The sequence below is a fragment of the Scyliorhinus canicula genome, chromosome 5 (assembly GCF_902713615.1).
Source record: "Scyliorhinus canicula chromosome 5, sScyCan1.1, whole genome shotgun sequence".
In the NCBI taxonomy this organism is placed as follows: Eukaryota; Metazoa; Chordata; class Chondrichthyes; order Carcharhiniformes; family Scyliorhinidae; genus Scyliorhinus; species Scyliorhinus canicula.
Window position 1 is genome coordinate 168,546,721 of NC_052150.1, and position 24,090 is coordinate 168,570,810.

General features: G+C 45.5%; 1 protein-coding gene across 1 annotated transcript; it reads left to right on the forward strand.

Moving 5' to 3' along the window:
• Nucleotides 1-9,239: 9,239 nt before the first annotated feature.
• Nucleotides 9,240-23,752, forward strand: LOC119966414 (type III intermediate filament-like). Its single transcript, XM_038798033.1, has 9 exons — nt 9,240-9,856; nt 11,369-11,429; nt 16,360-16,455; nt 16,599-16,760; nt 17,498-17,623; nt 20,751-20,971; nt 21,809-21,852; nt 23,150-23,235; nt 23,337-23,752. The coding sequence occupies exons 1-9, from the start codon at nt 9,336-9,338 to the stop codon at nt 23,370-23,372; spliced, it is 1,353 nt and encodes a 450-aa protein (XP_038653961.1). The 5' UTR covers nt 9,240-9,335; the 3' UTR covers nt 23,373-23,752.
• The last annotated feature ends 338 nt before the right edge of the window (nt 23,753-24,090 follow it).

Below are 24,090 nucleotides of genomic sequence, written 5' to 3' on the forward strand. Positions count from 1 at the left end.
CGAACACTGAAACTCACCTCGAAGACTACGGCCTCAGCGGACAGTCATCACGGGGCCACTCCAGCACAGCTGATCGAGCCGTGGTCACGTTGGACCAGTCCCGTCCAAAAGACCTCCGCAACTCTTTGATGACCGTTAAAATCAACGGGTATAGGACACCGTGCCTCTTCGACTCCGGGAGCACCGAGAGCTTCGTACACCCTGAACTGGTAAGAAGCTGTTCGCTCCCTATCTTCCCTGCACGGCAAACTATCTCCCTCGCTTCGGGCTCACACTGTGTTCACCTCCAAGGATGCAGGGTCACGACCCTAACGATTCACGGCACCAGCTACTCGAACTTCCAGCTGTACGTACTCTCCGAACTCTGCGCCCCACTCTTACTGGGACTCGACTTCCAGTGCAACCTCAAAAGCCTCACACTCAGCTTCGGCGGGCCCCTACCTCCACTCACTATCTGCAGTCTAGCGAAGCTAAAAATCGACCCCCCTCCACTCTTTGCCAATCTCACTCCGGACTGCAAACCCGTAGCCACTCGCAGCAGATGGTACAGCCTGCAGGACAGGGTGTTTATCAGAACGAAAGTCCATAGGCTCCTACGTGAGGGGGTCATAGAGGCCAGTAACAGCCCCTGGAGAGCTCAGGTGGTGATCGTCACGACCGGGGAAAAATTCCGAATGGTAATGGACTATAGCCAGACCATTAATCGGTTCACGCTCCTTGATGCGTATCCCCTCCCCAGGATTGCAGACATGGTGAATCAGATTGCCCAGTATCGCATTTTCTCCACGGTGGATCTGAAGTCTGCATACCACCAGCTCCCAATCCGCCCGGAGGACCGCCACTACATGGCGTTCGAGGCTGATGACCACCTCTTCCATTTCCTCCGGGTTCCCTTTGGTGTCACAAATGGGGTCTCAGTATTCCAATGAGCAATGGACCGAATGGTGGACCAGTACGGGCTGCGGGCCACGTTTCCGTACTTGGACAACGTCACCATCTGCGGCCATGATCAGCAGGACCACGACGCTAACCTCCATCGATTTCTCCAGACTGCCCAGAAACTCAACCTCACGTATAACACAGAGAAATGCGTTTTCCGCACGATCAGGCTAGCCATCCTCGGCTATGTCGTGGAAAACAGAGTCCTGGGCCCCGACCCGGACCGTATGCGCCGCCTCTTACAAGTCCCTCTCCCTCATTGTCCCAGGGTCCTCAAAAGGTGCCTGGGATTCTTCTCGTATTACGCCCAGTGGGTCCCTAAGTTTGCGGACAAAGCCCGCCCACTATTTAAGGCCACACTCTTTCCTCTGTCAGCTGAGGCCCGCCAGGCCTTCACCTGCATCAAGGAGGACATCGCAAAGCGGCCATGCGGGCGGTGGATGAATCCGTCCCCTTCCAGGTGGAGAGCGATGCCTCAGAGGTCGCTCTCGCAGCCACTCTGAATCAGGCAGGGAGACCAGTCGCCTTTTTCTCCCAAACCCTCTCCGCTTCGGAACTTCGACACTCCTCAGTCGAAAAAGAAGCACAAGCCATCGTGGAAGCTATACGACACTGGAGGCACTACCTCGCAGGTAGGAGGTTCACCCTCATCACCAACCAAAGATCGGTTACCTTCATGTTTGACAACTCACAAAGGGGCAAAATTAAAAATGATAAGATCCTACGGTGGAGGATCGAACTCTCCACCTACAAGTACGATATTATGTATCGACCGGGGAAGCTCAACCAGCCCCCAGATGCCCTGTCCCGCGGCACGTGCACCAGCGCGCAAGATGACCGCCTGAAAGCTATCCACAATGACCTCTGCCATCCGGGGGTCACCCGGCTCGCCCACTACATCAAAGCCCGAAATCTGCCTTTCTCCACCGAGGAGGTAAAAGCCATCACCAGGGATTGCCCGATCTGTGCGGAGTGCAAACCGCACTTCTATAGACCAGACAGGGCCCACCTGGTAAAGGCCTCCCGTCCCTTTGAACGCCTGAGCATCGATTTCAAAGGGCTACTACCCTCGACCAATCGGAATGTGTACTTCCTGAATGTCATCGACGAGTTCTCCCGCTTCACCTTTGCTATCCCGTGCCCCGATATGACCTCCCACATGGTCATCAGAGCCCTGTACAGTATCTTCACCCTGTTCGGGTTCCTCAGCTACGTACACAGCGACAGGGTTCGTCCTTTATGAGTGACGAGCTGCGTCAGTACCTGCTCGACAAGGGCATCGCCTCGAGCAGGACTACCAGCTACAGCCCCACGGGGAACGGGCAGGTGGAGAGGGAGAACGCGACGGTCTGGAAGACCGTCCTACTGACCCTCCGATCCAGGAATCTCCCGACCTCCCATTGGCAGGAGGTCCTCCCCGATGCGCTCCATGCTATTAGGTCCCTTCTATGTATGGCCACCAACCAGACCCCTCACGAACGGCTATTTGTTTTCTCTAGGGGCACTACCACGGGGGTTTCGCTCCCAGCATGGTTGAAGACACCAGGCCCGGTTCTCCTCCAGAACCATGTCCGGACACACAAAACTGACCCACTCGTAGAAAGAGTGCTCCTACTTCACTCCAACCCCCAATACGCTTTCATCGAATACCCTGACGGCCGTCAGGACACTGTTTCCCTCCGGGACCTGGCGCCTGCAGGATCCAATCCCACCACTACTACCGCCGAGGTACCCCCCACGCTACACCCCACCCAACCCTCCGTGCCCTATGCCCCCGCACCTACAGGTTCATTGCTCGTGCTCCGCGCCCCCGCGCTTATGGGTTTCCGGCGCTCCCCGTCACCAGTCGAACCAGTCGGGTATGAAGCTCGGACCGAATCACCCCCGGAGTCCACCATCGTATCCTCACCGACCGCCACCACCCAGCCACCAGAAGAGGCTGCAACCCTGATGCTTCGCCGATCCCAAAGTACGACTCGGCCGCCGGATGTGCTCAATTTGTAGACCCATCACCCCCGCCGGACTTGATTTTTTTTACAGGGGGTGAATGTGGTGAATTATAAACCTAGTAATTCACACTGTGTTCCAGTATATGTATTGTGTCCTTGTGGGCTCTGTATACGAGCCGTTGCGTGGCTCTGCCCATAGGGGGAGATGAAGAGTTTGTACAGGGCTCCACCCTTGGCTCCGCCCATGGCTCCTCCCACTAACCGGAAGTATAAAGCTTTGCAGTCGTGAGCCTGCTGCCAGTTGGCTCTGTTGTAAGATTATTAAAACCACTGTTCACTTCCAATCACGTGTCTTGTGAATTGATGGTCACATCAAGGTGTTAGCAATGGGCTATGTGGTCCTAGGTCTCCCAGGGAGCCTAATTGGGGAGCCTCATTAGGTGAGCGTTATGCCTTCCTGCCAGAACAGTGGGAACTGCTTGTGTGATGAAGATGTTCATGCTGTGCAGGCTTGTGGTTCTATGTTAAGATACTTAAGTGAAGGCACATCCTAAAGATGAGAGTCTTTGAGAGATGTGTGCCTTTCCTGGGAGCTTTGCACCAATGATATACTGAGCCAGGGTTTAATACAAAGGTTATGTCAGAAATCTATTCACGTCTCCTGGGCAGGTCCAGGATTCATACACTCAAACTGTGTGTGATACACATGGGGCTAGGTTGACCTGCGGAGCCACAGGAAACCGTCGGAGCCTTAGGAGTGGGTTAGCTGATAGTCCCACCAATGAAGCTTTTACTCTGGCAGGAGCTCTGTGCCAAAGAGTGTTTCAACAGCCACTGGTGCATGTGTTATTTGTGTAAACTTAAATCTGCTAATTCCCTGCTTTCTCTGCTGTGAAGCTGTGAATCTAAGGAGTCCAGTGAGGTGCCCCAATACCTGGTGGTCCTGAGATTCAGCATGGCCATGCCTATCTCTTTGATCAGAGTTTCCAGATGGGCGGGGTGAATGAGCAGTAGCAGGAACAGGGGACCTGGGGGCTTTCCAGTGAAAGTGACAACATTCTACAGTTCAAATGGTCAGGAGCCTGAAAGTAACACATAAGGAGTGAGTTGCTGGTTTTCACAGCTACATTAGGAGCTTCAACCAGTGAACCCAATCCCGATGGCTCCCCTCCTACCCCCTCCCCTCCTCTCCCCCTCCCTTAGCCTCTGCCCCCCCCCCCCCACTTCCCCTCCCCTCATACCGTCAGTGCGGGTCACTGTCGCGGGCAGGGGTGATGATAACCCGCAGAGAGCTGAGCGCTGATGCTCCTCAATCTATGTCATAGTCTGACCTCTGCCTGGCTGCTGAACGCGGGGGCTAATCTCATCCTGTGGCTTTCTATGCCCCTGACGAGCATCTTCTGGGGACTCTGGGGCTGGAGGCCCCCGCCGCACTTGCTGGCAGCACATGCACAGCCATGCCACCCTGTCCTGTGTGCTGGCTGTGAGACGCGTCATTGTCAGAGGGGTGGTATTCGGGGGAGCTGGTAACCACCCTCGTCACTCCATACGATGGGTCTGGGTTCACACACAGCACCCCTTCCTCCCAGTCGGTGCCCATAGGACCCCTGAAGTTCAGCTCAGGGCAGAGCAGCTGATGGTTCGAGCCCTGGCTGCTTAGCGCCATCTATCTGTGCCAGCCCTCGTGGCTCCCCCATGTCTATAGCATGGTTTTAATGCATTTGCAGTGCTCCTCACTGACTGGGACTCTCTGCAGCACCCCAGCAATGCCCACCTGCAACTGGGACAAGCTCCGCAGCACCTTGGCTATGCCCATCTGAGACTGGGACCCGTCCTAGAACGCTGCATCAAGGCTGCCTACAGGGTCATGTCCCTCAGCGAGTCGGACATTCTTCTGAGGCCCTCAACCATGGCCGTCATTGATTGAGCCACGCCTTGGACACCTCCACTCATGCTGCTGACATTGTGCTCCAGGGCTTTCCACTGCATTTGCCACCTTGCAGTTTTGGCCTCGGTGCCACGAATTGCCGGCTCTATCTCCTGCGCTGTTAGCCTCTGGCACTCTTACAATCAGCTATGGACCTGCTGGAGGGTCGCTGTCATTCCCCTTTGAATATCACGGCCACACCCTATCATCTGTATCAGCTCCGGGTAACCCTGTTCCATGTGCTCAGCATCTGACTGGGACCCAGTTGGGTCCTGGGATCCTACAGACCACCAATTGCTGTCTCGCCTGGGTGTTCCTGCCTCCACTGATGTACATCAGCAACTATGTGGTTCTCAGGTTGTGTCCCAGATGCCTGCCCACTACTGTTGCGCACCGAGATGCATGTCTCTGCACTGGTGGAGGGTGGGAATGAAGCTGTTACGCATCAACGGTGGCATCCTCTGACCTCTCCTCGTGGTTCACCCTGGGGGAGCGGGCCTTGGGGTGGAGGGATGGTTTGCGTAGGTGGCGGCGTGGGCAGCATGGGTGGGCCAGGGCACAACACGGTGGTAGGTGGGGCATGCCAGGAGGGGTCGGGGGTCCAGTCCCAACTCACCCTTGCGGCCCGGTGTAGGTCATTGACCTTCTTGTGGTACTGGGTGCCGGTCCTCCTGGTCACGCTGCCCAAGCTGACGGCCACTTCCTCCCAGGTGGCACTGGCTGTCTATGGGACCCTTGGAGGGACAGGACATCCCTTCTGGCCTCGACTGCCTCTAGGAACCTCCCCAGGTCTGCATCCCCGAAGCATGGGGTTGGTCAATTTGGTTCCATGGCTGCGAGCTGAGTGTGGTTGGCTGTGCAAGAGCAGTTTAAGTGTTGCTCTACCTTGTTAGTAGTGGGGACTGGAGTGTGTGTGTGTGGGGGGGGGGGGGGGTTGTCCTGTGCAGGGTGTTAAAAATACTTACACTGTAGAAGCTATTGGTGTAAAACTGGCAGAATCCTCCGAAGTTAGTGATTTAAATCATTTTGATGGATAGCTCCCAATGCAATACAGTTGTCCTGGGGGAGTTATCCCTCTGGACAATTGCTGGGTAAACCCATATCCAGGAACCTCCAAGAGGGATTCCCCAGCGCATCTCTTTGTGGTACCCCCCCCCAAAATCTGGTGCTTGGAGCCAGGAAGCTAGGAGCCCATATGGGTGATCATTTCGGACAGTAATGAGGAGAAATTTCTGGAGGAATTTCTGTTCATCCTGCACTGGATGACAAGCAATCTGACCATAAGACATAGAAGCAGAATTAAGCCACGTGGCCTATCGGGTCTGCTCTGCCATTCAATCATGGCTGATATTTTTCTCATCCCCATTCTCCTGCCTTTTCTCCATAACCTCTGATCCCCTTATTAATCAAGAACCTATCTATCTCTGTCTTACACTCATTGATTTGACCTTCACAGCCTTCTGCGGCAGAGTTCCACAGATTCACCACCTTCTGGCTGAAGACATTCCTTCTCATCTCTGTTTTAAAGGATCGTCCCTTTAGTCTGAGATTGTGTCCTCTGGTTCTAGTTTTTCCTATAAGTCGAAACATCCTCTCCACGTCCACTCTATCTAGGCCTCGCAGTATCCTGTAAGTTTTATTAAGATCCCCCTCATCCTTCTAAACATAATGAGTACAGACCCATAGTCCTCAACCGTTCCTCATATGACAAGCTGGTCATTCCAGGGATCATACTTGTGAACCTCCTCTGGACCCTTTCCAAGGTCAGCACATCTTTCCTTAGATATAGAGCCCAAAACTACTCACAATACTCCAAATGGGGTCTGACCAGAGTTTATATTGGCTCAGAAGTACAAACCTGGTCTTGTATTCTAGCCCCCTCGACATGAATGCTAACATTGCATTTGCCTTCCTAACAGCCGACTGAACCTGCACGTTAACCTTAAGAGAATCATGAACATGGACTCCCAAGTCCCTTTGTGCTTCTGATTTCCGAAGCATCTTCCCATTTAGAAAATAATCTATGCCTCCATTTCTCCTTCCAAAGTGCATAACCTCACACTTTTCCACATTGTATTTCATCTGTCACTTCATTGCCCACTCTCCTAGCCTGTCCAAATCCTTCTGCAGCCCCCTTGCTTCCTCAATACTACCTGTCCCCAGGGCCGGCTCAAGGCACTGGCAACTCGGGCAGCCGCCCAGGGCGCCATGTACTCGGGGGCGCCAGAGACTCGGGTCCCGCGCATGCGCAGTTGGGCCGGTGCCAACCAGCGCATGCGCGGTGGCCGCTCGCCCCCAGGGCGGCCCCCCGGCTAGGTCCGCCCCCCCACTCAGTCCCCCCCCCCGCCCCCCCTTCGGGTCCGCCCCCCGCGTCCGCCCCCCCCCTCGCGTCCGCCCCCCCGCCCCCCCTTCGGGTCCGCCTCCCGCGTCCGCCCCCCCTCGGGTCCGCCCCCCCCGCCCCTCCTTGGCCTCGCCCCCCCGCCCCCCCCTCGGCCCCACCCCCCCCTCCCCTCGCCCCCCCCCCCCCCCAAGGGCGCCGACGTTCAGCTTGCCCGGGGCGCTAGCAACCCTAGAGCCGGCGCTGCCTGTCCCTCTACAGATCTTTGTATTTTGACAATTTAGAGGTAGTGGAGGTTGAAAAACCTGACAACCTCAAGCTACAATCAGCTTTTGGGGAAATAATGCGGGCCATCCACTTGGTATTTCTTCCTTGGCAGACATCCTGTCCATGAAACAGTGTGTATGAAATAGTGTTTACTGGGTGGTGGACACAGATTAAAGTTTATTGACAAAAAGGTGGGAGGGAGGGGTGTGAGTGAACTCTTGTTACCAAGCAAGCTGTTATGATCTGGAATGCAGTCCCTGAAAGAGTGGAAACACATTTAATTGCAGCTTTCAAATAACATTGGAGCGATAATGAAAATGGGGAGGGGGGAGTGTAGAACTATGAGGGAAAAGCGAAGGAGTAAAACTAGTAGGATAACTATCAAAGTTTCTTCATAGGCATGGTAGCCTCGTGGTCTGTAAGATTCATTGAGCCTGACAAGATTTTGTTAAGCTCACGAGAGGGAATATTAAAGGAATTCTGCCTATTTTAATAAGGGTCTTACGGGAATCATTCCTGTGGCGGCCGATGTGAGGGAAACGCCCACCCTCCCCCGATTCAAGTCTTTTCATTCCCAGAATACAAAAGTCGTTGGGAATTAATTCGGACTCAAGCCAAAGGTAGCGGCTTTGAGAGCAAATGGCCCCAGCATTTACCGCCAGTTTCCAAGCGAATTCACTTCATTGGTTAAAGAAAGAAGCATTTCGGGCTCAATCCACTGCAATGCCGGCCCTTCAGACAGTTTTCCAATGGGCTTGTGGGTCTTTCTCCCCCCCCCCCCCTCCCCTCCCCCCAAAACTGTGGAAAGTAACATTTGGAACGTGTCCCCCCGCCCCGCCTGCAAACGACATCGAAACACATGGGGAAATGACCATTGACTGTACGCTGGAAGATTCCGGCGGAGCTTTTCATTTAAAAATTTGCTTTGAGGTTTTACAGCGTTCCCAAGATGCCTACAAGTTACCCAGGGTGGAGGCCCGTCAGAAATGCCCCGCCCCCCCAGCACTGAGCCCAAGGCTATGCCCCAACACCCCCAGCTTGGAATGGTTCTGCACTGTGAGACTAACTCCCCAACTTTTATAACATGCACCCTCAAACATTCTGGCATTTCGTAGAAAGTTTGTAAAATGCATATATGCAATGATGTAGCGCGGGTCTAACAACGGCCCCTCTATTAACTCTGGATGAAACGAGGATTTCTGGAACGATCAATCTGTGCTTCGCTTTAGGGGAATAAAGGGGAATGCTGCTTTCCTGGCACTGTTTCACTCTGTTACACTGGCCTCTAGCGTAATTATCACGGTTCCTCGGAATTCGTTTCTTTTTGTTTCATAAACACATTTGTCGCTTGGCAAGCTACCACCCCCCCATCATTTATGAAAACGATTTAAGATGTTGTTCTGCTCTTTGCTTCAATGGCAGCGTTCAACTTAACTGTAGGAATGGAAAGACTCGTGTTCGATTGATTGAATTTGTGCAGTGAAGCAGTCCTGTTTGAGGATTAACGGACCCCTGTGCCATTCTACTATCGGGAGATTCGCTCCATCTGTACGTGCACTCAATCTTTAGGGAGTGGTAGGGTGGAGGAAGGGGGAGGGGGTTGCAAATGTCTCGTCGAAAGCCATATGCTTGCAAATGCATCACTTCGACTCCCCGCCTCCGAGATGCACTCATTGTGTAGAAGTTGTGAGCGATGGTCCTAGTGTGCTGTGACCAGATGCCGGTTGGTCCCAGGCACTGTCAATCTCAGCATTTGCCTCATGTGCCCCCCCCCCCCCTTCCCCCCAGGGGAGCAGTCGGAAAGCTCCCTATAAATATCAGGCATCTGCTGGTAATCCCTCCCTTGCAGCCGAGAAGTTGGTGCTGGTACTAGAAGGTTAAGGACGCAGAGTGTCTTCAACTCAAGGATTACAAAATGTCCACTTCAACTAGTACCTACCGCAGGATGTTTGCAGAGGCCCCATTCCAGCGAGCATCGAGCTCTCGCTCTTACGCGACCCGCCAACAACCCCGTATTGTGAGTTCTGTCTCCAGGACCAGCTACTCGCAGCCGTCCATGATCAAGCGCCGGTCTGTGCGCGTGAACAGGAGCAGCGCTCCAGGGATAGCCATGGGCAACAGCCTCAATTTCTCCCTGGTGGATGCCATGAACTCGGAATTCAAGGTGAACCGCAGCAACGAGAAAGCCGAGATGATTGAGCTGAATGACCGTCTGGCCAACTTCCTGGACAAGGTGAGGGGGCTGGAGCAGCAGAACAAGCAGCTGCTGCTGGAGTTGGAGCAGCTGAAGGGGAAGCCCAGGTCGCGGATCGGGGATCTGTACGAACAGGAGCTGAGAGAGCTGCGTCTGCAGATCGACCAGAACAACAATGAGAAATCCCGCATGGAGGTGGAAAGGGATAACCTGGCGGACGATCTCCAGAAGCTGAGAGAAAAGTGAGTGTGTGCGGTTTTACTCTACCGCGGTAGCTTCCCTTGTTTTCAGAAGAGATGGGAATTATTTACAGATTGGCTTCAAAAGTTGTCCTGTTTCACACATGGGGGAGGGCATTAGCCAGAGTTTCTAAAAGTTACCCCAAGTTACCCAAATAAACCCTAAAATGCAGAACCGTGTTCCTCAGCATCAGCAACATTTCGGGGGGGGGGGGGGGGGGGGCTTTGTAAAATGCTGCAAATTCTCATTGATGCTTGGCAGCATCAATAGAGAGAGAAGCCGCCTTCCTCCCATCAGATAATCCATCCGCACAACAGCATTTCGTTTTAATCGGAGCTTTAACTTTGCAAGAAAAAAGTCTTGAGAACGCATAGCCTCGTGAGTAAAATAGTTAAATCCTCTCTTAATTCTTCAAACGCCGGGGGGAGGGGGGCTAAGAACTATCTTGGTGTCGTTTTCGTGCAACTAAAAAGCGAAGCAAACTGCTGGATTGTGGCATTGTGCCAGCTGGTCTGGCAAAGTGCAGGAATGGTTCAGTTACTGTGAATACTTTGCACTCGTTTGTGATTTCCAGCCGGGCTGTCCTGTGCGACTGTCCGGCGGACTGTGTGAGGTGATTTGAGGCACTGCTGGCTGTGAAAGTGGCGGCAGGAGAAATGTGCTCAGTTAACCCGAGTGGATGTCCAGAAAGCTGGAGTGAGCAGAGGAGATCACCCCCCCCCCCCCCCCGTTTAGTGAACTGATAGACTTACCCGGGGGCGGGGGCAGCATTAGCTCCTGAAGAAATTAGTCCCACTCTGTCCCAGCCACTTTTCAGATGATTTCTATTTCCCCATTTGGGTGGGAATGCCAGAGCTGTCACACCTCAGATTTAATTCGTGAAATTCTGCTTACTCTCAAGTGTAAATGCAGTTTGAATTCAAAGTCAAGAATTGCCCAGAAAAGGGGCAACAAAGCAGGGAGCAGCAGCCAGTTTGACTGCTTTGTATCAAATTGAGTTGGGGCGGTGACACCCAATCTGTGGAATCCACCACTCGTTCAAATACACTGTTAAGACTCTGCCCTTAACATCTGCATCTGCTCAAGCAGTATCTAGAATTTTATCCCAGTATCTCAGTAAGGTTTTAAACATGTAACCAAAACCGTTGCAAAATAATCGATTTCAGAGACTTCAATATATTCAGCTCGAAAGAAAAAGTGAGAATATAGGTCAGGGGCTGGTTTAGCTCACTCAGCTAAATTGCTGGCTTTTCAAGCAGGCCAGCAGCACGGTTCGATTCCCGTACCAGCCTCCCCGAACAGGCGCCAGAATGTGGTGACTAGGGGCTTTTTAAAGTAACTTCATTGAAGCCTACTCGTGACAATAAGCGATTTTCATTTCATTTTCATTGTGGAGCGGGAGAAGAGCATGGTTAAAACTCCAATCTCTTAACAGTGAAAGTTCAGGCAGGATCGAAACGCCACCCTTCGAGTTAGAGTGGAAGTGACTGATATCTCAATACCGTTATTTGCAGATTGCAAGATGAAATTCTTCAACGGGAGGAGGCCGAAAACAACCTGGCAGCTTTCAGACAGGTACGAAAAGGAAGACACTGATTTCTGTGATGTGTCGGTAGCCAATACCCCTGAGACTAGAGAGCAACCGCGGTGTCGAGAGAGACACGCCCAAACTTCTTGTAAATTATTGAGTAGGGAAAAGGTCTTCAAATGGTTCTCTTAGGACCATCCCTTCATTTGAACAAACGTCTGTTATTCTAACTGTCCCAGTATGGAGAGTCTGCGGGAAATGCAGCAAGTTGAGTATCTTTCTGCAAAACTTGTCAGATTTCTGAATTTATAGCAAAACCAAGTCAGCGGTTTCTGGTGCATGATTCCTTCTAGCAATACCCTATGAGGGTAAAATCAATAAAACATAAAAAGGCATCACAAAATTTAAATGATACTTCAATGATTTAAATTATTTGAATATTTCTTAGTTATATCAAGGATAACCGAAGATCATTTCCCAGGTCTCTGCTTCTGATTGTCTGCTTTTCATCCATGGCTCATTGTGCTGCAGTTAATCGCTTGTAAAGATATTTGTACCCCCAAGGATGCATGATCTATACGTGAAGACCTACAAGGGCAATTTTAACCTAAACCGCCTTCGGGGGGGGGGGGGGGGGGGGGGGGAGAGTGAGGGCTGATTTTATTCTCCAGTGACAAGTTGTATGGGTCGGGGTGCAAGCTGGCACTGCACTTTAGGTTAAAATTACTCCAGTTGTATGAGCAGTTTGTTTAGCAGGGGTACTGACGAGGGTGAGATACAGTGCTGGGCCGGAATCTGTTCTTACTGGATGACCACATAGGTGCACTTTCCAAGGAATAGGTACCAAGAGTGGGAACCCTGGCTGATTTTTCACTTTTCCCAATTCATGGGATCCAGATGCCTGTAAAAATGCTCCCAGTGTCCCAGGCAGTATGAGCTAATTCCACAAAGAGCAGGAATCAAAGAGTTGATATAGCTGCATAATACATGGTGATTGCACTCCCTGAGTCAGCAGGGATTTTGCTGATGACATCCCAGAGTCACCCTCTGGAAAACACAAAGAACAGCCCGGGGTGACGTGACCAGTAATTTTTTTCTCCCTTCCTGAGGAAGTGCCTGGCCTCTGCTCGCTGTGAAGTTCAGTCTGGACAGAATTATTGAGCAGCCACTGCCAAATGTCAGTGCTGAACTATTTTCTTTTTTTCTTTTGGCTTTGTTAATTAAAGAACTTATTAGTTTCAAAGTAACTCTCACTGGTTTGATTCTTTCAGAGGCCCACAACCGCACATCTTCCATTCAGGGTGTGGCACTCTGGGGCAGCCCCTTTCATTAAACATTTCTTTTGCTCTGGGAAACATCTTATTGATGTCATTAGCTCCCCCTGTAGTGGATAGAAGTGATGAAGTCTGTGCACCCGTGGAGCCTTAAGGCTCAGTCGAATTCATGACCATGTAAAAGGGAATGTGGTAATAATGGTGACACCAAGGGAGCAGCTGTTATTCCCCATTAATATAAAGTGAGCTCCAACAGGGATTTGTCTTGAAATGCTGTGGCAATGAACACAGCCCCTGCCAGTAAAATAACTAAATGAATAAAAACCTTTGTGCAGCTGGAATGCAGTAGATTAGGGTAGTTACTGTAGATTAAAATAGTTGCAGGAGCAATATTGATATCCTAGTGTCGAGGAAGCAAGAAAGCAAAGATTTGATTATTTGTTGGCTAATAGAAAATAAATACAAGTTATTGAATAAAGGACGAGACATTTTGTTGTCCAATGGTGCTATCAGCATAACAAAATTCTCAAATACAGTGAAAACTGCTTCATTGATCTATTTCCTTTTAATATTCCTATCCTGAAGGCAATAACTCATTGACTAATAATATCTGTAACTAACATATTTGTCACATTTGTGTACTTAATTGTGAGCTTTCAGGATATAAACAATACAAATTAAATACAAAAGATAAGCTAATTTAATACGATTCTGTTTGTTACACACAAATTTATTGCAGTAATCTTGTCTTTAATTTTTCCTCTACCAAAGGCAACTACTAATGAGGTGCTAAGAATATTTTCAGTCTCCCTGCATTCTTAATATGGGCGGCATGGTGGCACACTAGGTAGCACTGCTGCCTCACAGTACCAGGGACCTGACTTCAATTCCAACCTTGGGTAACTGTGTGGAATTTGCATATCCCACCATGACTGCGTGAATTTACTCTGGGTGCTCCGGTTTCCTCCCATAGTCCAACGATGTGCAGGTTAGTTGGATTGGCTATGTTAAATTGCCCCTCAGTATCCAAAGATGTGCAGGTTAGGTGGATTGCCATGTTCAATTGCCGCTCAGTGTCCAAAGATGTGTAGGTATGGTAAAGGGATTATTGGGATAGGGCAGGGTAGTGGGCCTGGGTGGAGTGCTCTTTTAGAGGGTTGGTGCAGACTCAATGGGCTGAATGGCCTCCTGCACTGTAGGGATTCTATGATTGATCCTCTGCCGTTTGCTAGATGGAAACTCCTGTGGGAGCCAAGCATTTGAAAAGGCATACTTTCAGTTTCCTGTTTATAAGTTATCAGGAACTTAATTTGGATGCATTTTTATAAAAGACACAGTTAAGTTGATAGTTAAACGAACACAAAATTCCTGGTACAGATGATTGCTCCTAAAGCACTTCAAAGTACTGTCCAGGAAATTACAATGAAAGCAAATGGCAAACAGCAGACCTGCTGTTTCATAACTGACACAATGTTAATAAAATCCAGCACCCTGTAGCAGAAAAATCAAACTCACTCACTATTGAACAAGCATAGCTGCTGTGTTTAATCAGAGAACTTGGAAATTCTTTCCTTTATATTGCAATGAATTGCACTGAAGTTACCACATCAAAGCTCAAGTTGTAATTAATGTCATCAAGTGTTTGATCACCAAAACTTAATTGCTGGTTTAAATAATTGCATTCATCTTCAAGCCTAATCCCCTTCATCTTGAGGGCCACTGCATTTTCAGCATGAATTATTGCATAACAATCTGGAACAGAATGGAACATTTAACTTCCAGCATTTCTTTTTACAAGATACTTATAAAGAGAAATAGCATTTCTTTGAAAGAAAATATTTTTGAACCTCATTTAAAACTTTTTGGAGAATGAATTTTTGATCAATTAAGGATACACAAAAATTTGAACAATGACTTTTTGTTTGAATTGTGATCTCATAATCTCCAGTGGTTAATGGCAACCGTCATTCTATAGCAGCAGAATTGTACAATCACAGGAATGAATGACTGCTACTGACCCAAAATAGCTCAGAAGTCTATATTTCTTTTCTTGCGTGCTGACTGTGTTTCTTTGTAACATTCTTTAAGCTATGCATGTAAAGCTGATTTACGTCGAATTCGGGTTTAATTGCAATTTCCATGGGGGAGAAATTCCAACATGAACTGGTTCAGCTGAATGGCATGTTTCTGTTTGTAATGTCTATGTATTTCTATTTAAGATTCACCAGAAGAGGGGTGGTGCAACATCAAATAGAGTTTATGCCAAACTTACAAATGTCTGGACTTCTTGAGCATTGTGCCTGTCAACTTTTGGAATAATTAAAATGGTGGAAAAAATATGGTTGACAATTTTTTAGCAATTGTTTCAAATGCTTGTTGTCTCTAATTCATCCATTACATTTTATGTACTTTATTTTGGAGGTGTTTAATAATAATAAATTAATCATCTTTATTGTCACAAGTAGGCTTACCTTAACACCGTAATGAAGTTACTGTGAAAAGCCCCTAGTCGCCACGCAGTGTCTGTTTGGGTGCACTGAGGGAGAATTCAGAATGTCTAATTCACATAACATACATGTCTTTCGGGACTTGTGGAAGGAAACCGGAGCACCCGGAGGAAACCCACGCAGACACAGGGAGAACGTGCAGACTCCACACAAACAGTGACCCAAGCCAGGAATCGAACCTCGGACACTGGAGCTGTAAAGCAAAAGTGCTACCATTCTGCCCATATGTTTAAGCTATTCAAGTATCAGTTTCCATTGACGGTTGAGCAATGATACGAGTTTAAATTATTGAATCCAGATTTTTGTATTGTTGGATACATTTCAATTTGAAGGGTTTCCTCCGGCTGTTCCAGTTTCCTCCCACTGTCCAAGGTTAGGTGGACTGGCCATGCAAAATTACCCCTTAGTGTCCAAAAGGTTTGGTGGTGTTACTGGGTTACGGGGATAGGTTGGAGGCGGGGGTTAAGTCGAGTGTTCTTTCCAACGGCTGGTGCAAACTTAATGGGGTGAATGGCCTCCTTTTGCATTGTAAATCTATGATTCTATGAAAATAAGTGGCATAATGTTACTGGATCATAATTTTAAAACCATTTGTTTCAAAATCAATGTTTGCTCTAACTCCCTATCAGATACTTTTACACGTGATTTAATGGTGCCTTATAATACTTTAACCTACACACAAAAGGTTGCTTCACTTCTTTTAGTGGCAACGGTAAATACAAATGGATTAACATAGCAATTTATATAGTATCTGTGCAATCATGGCATGGTGGCACAGTGGTTAGCACTGTTGCTTCACAGCACCAGGGTCCCAGGTTTGATTCCCGCTTGGGTCACTGTCTGTGTGGAATCTGCACGTTCTCCCCGTATCTGTGTGGGTTTTCTCTGGGTGCTCCGGTTTCCTTCCACAACTCCCGAAAGACGTGCTTGTTAGGTAAATTGGAAATTCTGAATTCTTCCTCAGTGTACCAGAACAGGTGGCGCAGTGTGGCGGATAGGGGATTTTCACAGTAACTTCATTGCAGTGTTAATGTAAGCCTACTTGTGACAATAATAAAGATTATTATTAAAAGTAACTAATAATTATGAATGCAATTCAGTATTGAGATATGGTTTTATCAGATATTGCAATAGCACAGAATAATTGCTTTAACTAACTTTGTTTTGGATTTTATTTTTCTGTTGGTTTCTAAAAGGATGTGGATGATGCCTGCCTGGCACGTTTAGATCTGGAACGTAAAGTTGAGTCACTGCAGGAAGAAATTATGTTCTTAAAGAAACTGCATGAAGAGGTAGGCTTGTACTGTTTTTTATCATTTAGAATACCTATTTCGGTAATGTTTTTGAAAATATGTTATGCTAGTTAAAGATATCTCGAATGTACTATTTTGGATAAACATTAACTTGTCTTTTTTCTTTTCCTTTCTTTCCTCAGGAAATTCGTGAACTGCAGGCTCAAATCCAAGATTCGCAGATGAAGGTTGAGATGGATGTGGCCAGACCTGACCTTTCTTCAGCACTCCATGAAGTTCGTTCTCAGTTTGATAAGCTTGCTGCTAAGAACATTGCTGAAACTGAGGAATGGTACAAGTCCAAGGTACGTTTTCTGATCTGCATTTCTTAGTGGCAATGATTAAAAAATGGAGGCCAAACCACCTATTAACCAACTTCTAAACCTGCAGCTTTATACAGAGCAGCATCCCTCTCCCAGCGCCCATTCACACACCTTCATTTTCTGTAAAAAAAAATGAGTCTTTGCCCATTTTCATACTTACTCCCACGCAGGAATATATAATTATTATCACACTACTAGCCTTAAAAACACCTAGTTCTATTCCTGTATCTCCCAGCTACGCTTATCCAATAATTACACTAATTCCCAACTCCAAATTGCATCTTCCAAATTATCATTCCAGTTTAATTAATTTCTATACTCCTAAACACTTTTATACATTGGGACATCTCAAATTACTACTGTTATAGACATTACAATTTAATCAACAGACTGACAACATCCTTATCCACACTGCTTACACCCAAACTATACCAGTTCATACTTCCCACCTTAATACCTAATATAACCAGTGGAATTACCTCACCCAACACTTTTCCTATTCATCACTCCAGTGGTCACTTCATCTATTTTACTATCTCCACAGTCAGTCTCACTGTCACATCTGCATTTTCCTTCAGCGACTCCCACAGCAGTCAGGGCAATGTGCATTGATCCTTTTTATACAAAACAAAGATTTAAATACATTTTGTTGAGTAAGGTCAGTCAGTACTCTTGTGTTTTAGTAAGATTCACTCATAGAGGTTTTTGTATTGAAACAGTTGGCTGATGTGAGTGATTCTGTTTCTCGCAACAATGATTCTCTTCGCACGGCAAAACAAGAGAATGGTGAATACCGCAGGCAAATCCAGACACTTACCTGCGACATCGATGCACTTAAGGGAACAGTAAGTACTCTAAATATGAATGATATGTAGCCTTCAGCAAAATAAATTTGGCTATAGAACCGGAAGATTTGTTTACCAACAATAACAGTGCACCTTTATAAATTCCTTTCACATACAAAAAAGAGTCAATCTGTTTAACACCAGCATCACAAATAAAAGTTGCCACTAAGCCACATAAAGTGATACCAGAACAGGTAACCAAATGCTTGATCAAAGAGGCAAGTTTTAAGGAGAGTCTTAAAGGAGGAGAGAGCGATGGAACTGGTTTAAGTTCAGAATTCCAGAAATTGGGACCTGATCAGCTGAAGATATGGCTGCCATTGATAGACCAATTAAAATTGGAGATGTACAAGAGCCCAGAATTGATGAGAGCACAAATCACAAGCGGGTAATAGAATTAGAGGAGGATACAGAATTATTACAGAGGTAAATTTAGAGAGCCTTGTTCACAGGTGGGTATGTGGTTGAAAGCACTGGTCAGGAGCAAATAGGGACTTGAGGTTACGAATCAACTGCTTCAGCTGAAAACAGTAGCCAGGGAAGGGGACGGAATCAGTGGCTAGGGAACAAATTTTGGGGTAGAGACTGAAGACAGTTGTTTTGATTTTTTTTGAGCATTTAATTGGAGGAAAAGTCGAGCAAGCTGCATAACTAATCAATTTCATTGAAAGAACAAAGAGTGGTAATGCTGAGGGTAAAGTTGAATGTTGTCAAAGTACACGGATAACACTGAAAAAGTTAAGGACGTAATTTTTAAAAAAGGGTCAACAGGTCTTCATAGATTTGATATGCCCAACACTTTTAACAAGTAGCAAAATTCACTAATTTCAATAGAACTATTCAGGTAAAACAAGTCATGATTAAATTGTATAGTGCTCTGTTCAGTTGACACCATGAGAATTGTATCCTGTTCTAGTAATACTAAGACAAAGGGAAGAATTTCAAGCGCAGTGGAGCTACAAGAATTATTTCCTGTCTTAAAGGGCTGAATTATGGTGAAAGGTTGGAGAAATTTGGAAATTTCAAGTCTTGAAAGGTTGTGGCTGAGTGCTGATTTTAGTGTTTAAGTATAATTCTTAAAAATAAATTTAGAGTACCCAATTTTTCTTTCCAATTAAGGGGCAATTTAGCATGGCCAATCCACCTATCCTGCATGTCTTTTTTGTGTTGTGGGGGTGAGACCCACGCAGACACGGGGAGAGTGTTTATGTATGATATACTGTAGGTAAGACAGTAAACGGCAAGGAAGTGGTCAATCTGAAAAAAAAAGTTAAATTGTAAGGGAAGGGGGGAGGTCACTAGTGAAAGAAAACATTGGTGCTGATCAACATATAGAAATGGCTCACAAATAGATTAGTGAAGCATTTAAGAACAAATTTGACACAGCAGTTAGAAGGGTCCAGGGCTTGACCTCCCCTGGGTACCTACAATGGAAAATTCAAAATACTGTCCTCTTTGCCCTGTTTCTAAGTCCTGTTTACTACTCAGGTCTGCTGTGGTAAACATCCTAATACAAGGTTTAAGGGCAACTTTCCAAAGAGCACCTCTTGGTCATTAAAAATATTTCATTTGTATATCACCTTTTATAGAAATGAAATGAAATGAAAATCGCTTATTGTCACGAGTAGGCTTCAATGAAGTTACTGTGAAAAGCCCCTAGTCGCCACATTCCGTGCTGCTGGCCTGCTTGGTCTGCTTTAAAAGCCAGCGATTTAGCCGAGTGAGCTAAACCAGCCTTGAGCTAGCCTCAGGACAGCTCAAAATGTCCCACAGCAATAAATCCCTTTTAAAGTACAGATATTATTGCAATATAGCAAACCTGGCAGCTAATTTTCACTCAGTTTGCGCCTCAAACAATATTGAAATAACCGATCCAGGTCTCCAGGGATTTTTTTTGGTGTTGATTGAGGGATAAGTGTTGACCAGAATATCAGGAAAATATCCCAGTTCTTCTTTGAAAAGACTGCGAAACATGGCCTGCTGGGGCAGGAATGTCCTTTCCCATCTCATTTGCATTACGACGCTGGTTCCGAATCTATTACCGGCTGAATACATCACGGGACAGTATAAGGAGGTACATGAACCTATTGCTTCTTCACTCGTTTTTGGTATTGCCTGGCTAATTATTTATCTCTGATGCTACAGAGAGGAATATCAAAGTACTTCATCAAACTCAAATACACCGATGGCCCAGAGGCTTGGCAAATTGCATTTTCACTGATATCAGCAGAAAGTTATATCACGTATTTTGGGGTTTGTCTTTTTCCTAATATTTGAGCCACCCCAGATACATTGATAGATGTGTTTTAGTATACCACGCTATCTTTATCTGCTTTAGCTCTACTCGTCCGTTTTCTTTTTAACCCTACATTATTTTAAGTTTGCTTTATAATATCCATATTTAAATTTATTGTATGTTAAACTTTTGAAAACATTTGTGTCTTACTTAACTTTTGAAATTTCTAGCAGCACGGTGGCACAGTGGTTAGCCCTGCTGCCTCACAGCGCCGAGGTCCCAGTTTCGATCCCGGCTCTGGGTCACTGTCCGTGTGGAGTTTGCACATTCTCCCTGTGTTTGCGTGGCCCCATAATCCAAGGATGTGCAGAGTAGGTGGATTGGCCATTCTAAATCGCCCCTTAATTGAAAAAAATGAATTGGATACTCTAAATTTATAAAATAAAAAAGTAAAACCTTTTGAATCTTCATCTATATTAACAATTGATGGATGGGAGCTGCAGATCATATGAAGCTACCAACAAATTCTCAAGACAATAACTAAATAAGCCATCTTAATTCTTTAATGTAATTACTATTGTGAATGCCCCGAACATCCAAGGAAAGTTTTCAATTACAGTGAAGCTGAAGCATTAAAACTATAATTTTATGTCTTGACAAAAATCCCAACTTGCGTTCCAAGTGCTCTCATCAATTCTGAAATTAAGCAGCATGTTAATAAAACTTACTCATGGTTTATGAATACATATGGATCTGGAATGGTTTTGAAACCATTGAAACAGAGGCGATGCAGTGACTTTTTCTCACATCAGCACAATTTGAGAAAAAAGGCATGAAGTAGGGGACTGAAGGAAGAAAATGAAAATAACCTAAATATTTCTGTTCAAACAGAATGAATCTCTTGAGCGTCAGATGCAAGAAATGGAGGAACGTTATATTGTGGAAGCAAATAATGCCCAAGATACCATTGGCCATCTTGAAGATGACATTGGTAACTTGAAGGATGATATGGCTCGTCACTTGCAAGAATACCAAGAGTTACTGACCGTAAAGATGGCTCTGGATATTGAAATTGCAACCTACAGGAAATTGCTGGAGGGGGAGGAAAGCAGGTAAGGCATTTGTGTAAGTTAGGAAAAAAATATAGTTTTGAATTCAAATGAAAAATAATTAATTATAAAATGCTCAGTTTGAAGATTGATACAAACATTTATTCAGTAGCTCCAAAAATTTACATAGGCTTCTTTGTTTTGTGAATGCACTAACATAAGCAACAGGAATTAAACAAGTGCCTTCACAAAACAAAATTGTTTCCTATTGTGCAGAAAATACATTTGAAGTTATTGTGCTTTGAACGTACATTATTCACATATGTACAGAAGACTGATCACCACTAAAGTAGGAAAAGAGATCCTTCTTTAAATTTCTACAAGTAGGCCTGAGTCTGACTTATAAAGCTACTCTCTGAATGTGCAATTTTAGGTTTTGACTTGGCCAGATACAGGCTAGCTTAGAAGATCCATCAACATCTTCTCAGGAGAAAGGTAGATGATTGATAAATGTTGCTTTGCAAACAGTGTCCATATCCTGGGAACAAATTAAGGAAAAAGGCCATCTTTTAAGGTGTCCCATACAAATAGAGCAACAAGCCTGGTTGCCGCCCTCGGTGAAATAAATGGCCATACCTGATGATAGTAATTGATCGTTAAATTATTGTGACGATGGAGATGTGTTTCTGATGGCAGTCATACGATTTCCACAGCTGAATCTCATCCTTTGTCCCATCTGGAAGATCCTTTTGGGAGGATGGAATAAATTTACACAAAGAATAGTGGAGGCAGAAGCTATTGAGTGATTCAACAGTAATTGGCTGTGGTAATAATAGAATGACATGGAAGGATGATCCAGTTGTTTCATTTGTGTAATTATATATTTCTTTTCTTTGCCAGGATTTCTATTCCTTTGGTATCATTTGGTTCTCTGAGCCTTTCTGGTAAGTTATTTGTATTATTACTAGATGAAGATGGATGAGTAATGTTTGCACTTTAAAAAAAACAGTTTATAAAAAGCACCTGTTTTGAGACATTTCCCACTATAAAGGACCTTTTTCTTTACTTCATGCCATGCATTGTTTGCAGAATGATATCGGTAAGTCTGCCGTTCTTCGGTTATATTATTCCTCCACAGACAATTGAGCTAAGAAAAAGAAAATTCTTTACACGCATAATGACATTTTATAAGGCCTACTTAACATTATAACACAAAATACAAGCTTCTATGTTTATTCTTTTTAACCGTACAATAACACCTGAGCTGGTTCTGGTGAAAAGTTTCAGGGATTCAATTTGTATTTTTGCATGCTGAGGCACTTTATTATCCAAATCATTTGACTGAATGTTTGGCTTATAAAGAAATCATTGATACTATTGTTTGAGATGCGGGTTTGGATTTCCTCCTTGTTCACAGAACAGTAGTGGATTGGGACTTCTGTCTGTGACTTTATCATTACTACAATCCCAATTTATTTTTCTTGGTTGGCATGCCAGCTCACACTGACATTGCTACTACCAAGAGAGGGAGACCACCGCTGCTTTAAAGACACCAAAGCCAAGAACAAACCTCTCCCTACCCAGAAAATAAGGGATCGAACAGGAGCAATTTTCCAATCTGAAGACAAGAAGAAGGCTAATTGTCACACCCTACCATTGTCCTGGCTAAGATCAGTGAACTCAGTGAAGGTCTTGATCAATAAACCAAGGATTTGGCTTACTCTCATAGCTGAGCTGTTCATTGGACACATTGCATGGAATGGCAACAAACTAAATAGGCACTGCAAGAATGTGGATGCTGTCGCTCAATATGTTCCAATCTGAGAGCAAACCTACAGATATATATCTAGCATTTTATAATGGAACCAGCATGAGTTCCATAAAGGGACAGCATAATTAGTAGCAAATGCAATGAACCAATAGCATCTTTATATTCCAACTTGATTCTGGCAATGGATTTGGATTTGTTTTATTGTCACGTGTGCCTATGTACAGTGAAAGGAATTGTTCTGCGTACAGTCCAGAAAGATAATTCCATACTTGTTTTATAAATGTCATAGAGCAGCATTATTGTTAAAATTGTGGAGAAGTCTACTTTCCTGCATATTCAAATGCAGCTTCGTAACATTGGAGGTTTTAATATAAAGACATGTACAAAGAGGAAGGAAATTTCTCAGTCTTTGCTTTGTTGATATTGTGATAGAAGCCAAGCATTATTAATTATTTTTATTTTCTTTACAGATGCCATGTATGAGCAGCAACCAACTGATGTTCATATGTCAAGGAAGAATGTTTTAATTAAAACAATTGAAAGCAGAGGCGGAGATGTTAGTGTTTAAGTTCACAAATAAAACTATTTAAATAATACAGATACCTTGTTCAACTTACAAACACTAACATATGTGAAATACTTTCTTTTCATTTGCAGATAATCAGCGAAACTACCCAGAGAATTGAAGACTGAGCCTACTCGTCAGCCTGAGAATGCTCTTTCATACTCGTGGAAGCTGATGATCTTTAAGAAAAAATGCTTGACAAGAATGTTGCTCCTTTTAATCACCAAGAAGAAGCTGTTGGCTTTGAAGTGCCTTTCTGTTCCTAACTGAAGAGTGTCAGATTCAATAAAGTTGTGTTGTAAGCTTTGTAGGAAAGCAAATGGTTTACAGAAGGATTATATCACACTCTGTTTACAGGAAGAGTCACTAGTTTACGATGACACAGTAATAAATAGCAATACTTCATTCACCAGTTTTGAATCTTTATTCACAGGTTCAGAATCTCAATTGCTTTATTTCCCTCCAGCAATTATGTGTAAGCAAGCTGTAATAAAACTTTGACCAAGTCCTCTGTTTGTTGCCTGATTTCTTATTCAACAGTTTTGGTTAAACATTTCAGCATCACTCCAATAACCTGTTGCTCGGGGCTGGTTCGAATAATGTCCCACTAAGAAGCATATATAATGTCAAAAACTGTTTGAAAATAAGTTTTGTGATGAGTGGAATGCAGTCCCTGGAGACTTCATTAGAGAGCTGTACAAGGCAGAGGTCGGGCAAGGGCTCTGCTCAGTTTAGAGCATCCTTATATGGAAGGAGATAAAATCTTTAATTCCAACAAATTCCAGGTCAATCTGAAGGGTGGTCAAGCATAGACAAGCATATTCCTGAATGCAGCTAGCCTGCTTG